General features: G+C 49.0%; 1 protein-coding gene across 1 annotated transcript in view; it reads right to left on the bottom strand.

Annotated features, from left to right (window-relative positions):
• The window catches only part of EHD2 (EH-domain containing 2), a 20,126-nt gene that overhangs the window by 3,129 nt on the left and 14,441 nt on the right, over positions 1 to 2,556 (bottom strand). Inside the window, exon 4 of the mRNA XM_012653370.1 lies at positions 1,709 to 1,873. Within this exon, the coding sequence (XP_012508824.1) occupies positions 1,709 to 1,873 (165 nt within the window). The remainder of the gene's footprint in view (positions 1 to 1,708; positions 1,874 to 2,556) is intronic.

The following is a 2,556-nucleotide window of genomic DNA, read 5'->3' as shown; positions in this document are numbered from 1 at the left end:
ATATCTTAGTATGTTATATATTTATATATACTAGGGCGTTATATATTGTATTGGGGTTTGTGCATAAGGATGTATTTATATGTATAGATGTATAAATATGTATACATATATGTATAACATATACTTTATGCATATATATTTCATATATTACACATACGTATATGTATACATATGTGTATGTTTATACACACATGTCCCCACATTAAATACTTATTTGGAGTTCGTGTTTTTATTGTCTGAGGGTATGCTGTTTTACATGTTGTTCTGCAATTTGCTCAGACAGGGATACCGTATACTAACATACGTGTGAGTGTTAACGAACATAAAAGTCAGGACACACTCAGCTGATAAACTGCTTCTGGGGAGGGGAGAAAGACCAAGATTGGGTGTGACAGTCAACAGAGACCTCCTCATGGACAGTCCAGAGGGGTGGCCGGGAGCGAGGCCGGGACTACGGTGGTGCAGAGGCCATCGCGCGGGGGAGCCACCCTTGTCCACCAAGCGCCGCGGGCCGCCGCCCGAGGACGAGCCCACCAGGGCGCATGCGTTGAAGGTGTCGAGTCCTTGATAATCTTTAAGAGTATAAAGGGAGCAGGGAGCAGGGAGTGCCTGTAGTCCCAGCTACTCAGGAGGCCGAGGAGGAAGGATCACCTGAGCCCAGGAGTTCGAGACCAGCCTGGGCAATACAGCAAGACCCTATCTCAAAAAGTTTAAAAAAGGTATAAAGGGGTCTGGAGACCAAAAGGTCTGAGCGCTGCTGCCCTATACAATCTGGCTCATGCAGAATCATCCAACATTATCTCTCCTTACTCTGACTTCACTCACTGTGGCAGCTTCCTCAGCAAACCAATCTTTTCCCCACCCCAGGGCCTTTGCACATGCCCCTTGCTCTGCCTGGAACTCTGCCCCAGTCTCTGCACAGCTGGCTCCCTCGATATCCTTTAGAGTGTCACAGAGGCCATCCTATGGGAACCAGATGCCCCGGCCACCACCATCTGATTATTTTCTATTGTTTTGTTCACAATTATTCTCACTTACTAGGATTTTATTTATTGCCAGTTTACTTATTCTGTCTCCCTCCATAAAATTATGAGCCCCACGAAGGCTGGGACCTTGAACTCCTGAGCTCAAACGATCCACCCGCCTCGGCCTCCCAGAGTGCTAGGATTACAGGCGTGAGCCACCGCGCCCGGCCTTACAATTCAGTTTTAATGTGACTTGTGACTATCATATTGGACAGTGAAGCATAGAACATTTCCATCATTGTAGACAGTACTAATGAACAGGAAAAAAAGTGTCCTTCTCTTTCCCCCCACCTTCTTGCTGGCTGGAATGCACACCCAATGGCTGGAGCTTCCACAGCCATTTTGTACCATGAGGTTTCTTGGGCCTAGAGGCCAGACATCGAGAAGAAATAAGACAGAAGGGGACTAGGTCTCCAGCTCTACAAAGCACCAAACTAGCCCTGGACCACCTTCTGAGACTTTATGAAGGAGAGAAAGAAACTCCTAAATGAAGCCACTGTTATTTGGGGTTTTCTCTTCGCTCCCTTATCCTGACTCATAAAACCATGCTCCTGTGGAACCCTATGCAGGAGGTGCTTTCCAGAAACTGCCATCCATCCCTCCAGCTTTTGAGGCCCCATCCTGGAGCTCACAGAAGCCCACCTTCCCATCACCCTCCCACTCCCCCCCGGGTGAACTCCCACCTGCATCTTCTGGCAGTCGGGAAAGTCCCCAGGAGATATGTGATGCTCCAACTGGATCTTAGCAAAGATGACAGGCAGTTTGAGGATCAGCTGCTTCTTCTTGTTCTCCTTCCCGAACACGGAGGGCATCTCCTTCTTCAGGTAGCTGATGATGTACGCATGAACCTGCGGGAGAGGAGTTGTCACCTGAGCCCGCATCAGAGTCCCCCGGCGGCGGGCGGGGGGGAGGCTTGGTAGAACCCAGGTCGCCGGGCACACTCCCAGAGTTTCTGACCCACTTGGTCTGGGTGGGGCACAAGAGTGTGCATTTCTAGCAAGTTCACGGCAGCTGCTGCTGCAAGTGGCAGGGCCATGGCCACGCTGTGCGCCCCACCTCTTCCCACGCTGGGGCTCAGCCTGGGCTCCTCCTCTCTGCTGCGTGATCTCAGCCCCTCCCGGCTCTAAACACCCCTCCAAGGCGCCCACTCCCAAATCTACACACCAGCCAACGCCTAAGCTGTGGTCCAGGGAACCGCAGGGGTCCCAGGGGCCCTTTCGGGGACTCCCCTGGTCAAAACTATTTTAATAACAATAGTAAGACTTATTTGCTTTTGCACTCCCAAGCAGACAGTGGAGTTTTCAAGAGGCTACAAGACCTGTGATATCCAGACGGACAAACAGAGGAACAGATATGAGAATCCTGAAGCCAGACATTAAAGAGTTTTGCAAAACTGTAAAACAGGCTACTTTCCTTGCTTTCTCTGAGGAGGGGTGAAAATTGGTAATTTTGATAAAATGTTATTTAGGTTAACAGGTGATAAGTTTATTTTTGTTATTTTTAAATGATCTTATACCATTATTATTATGCA

The sequence above is a fragment of the Propithecus coquereli genome, unplaced genomic scaffold (assembly GCF_000956105.1).
Source record: "Propithecus coquereli isolate 6110/MARCELLA unplaced genomic scaffold, Pcoq_1.0 Scaffold42, whole genome shotgun sequence".
Lineage (NCBI taxonomy): Eukaryota > Metazoa > Chordata > Mammalia > Primates > Indriidae > Propithecus > Propithecus coquereli.
Note: the sequence above shows the minus strand (reverse complement) of the source record. Positions and strands in the feature narration are given on the sequence as shown.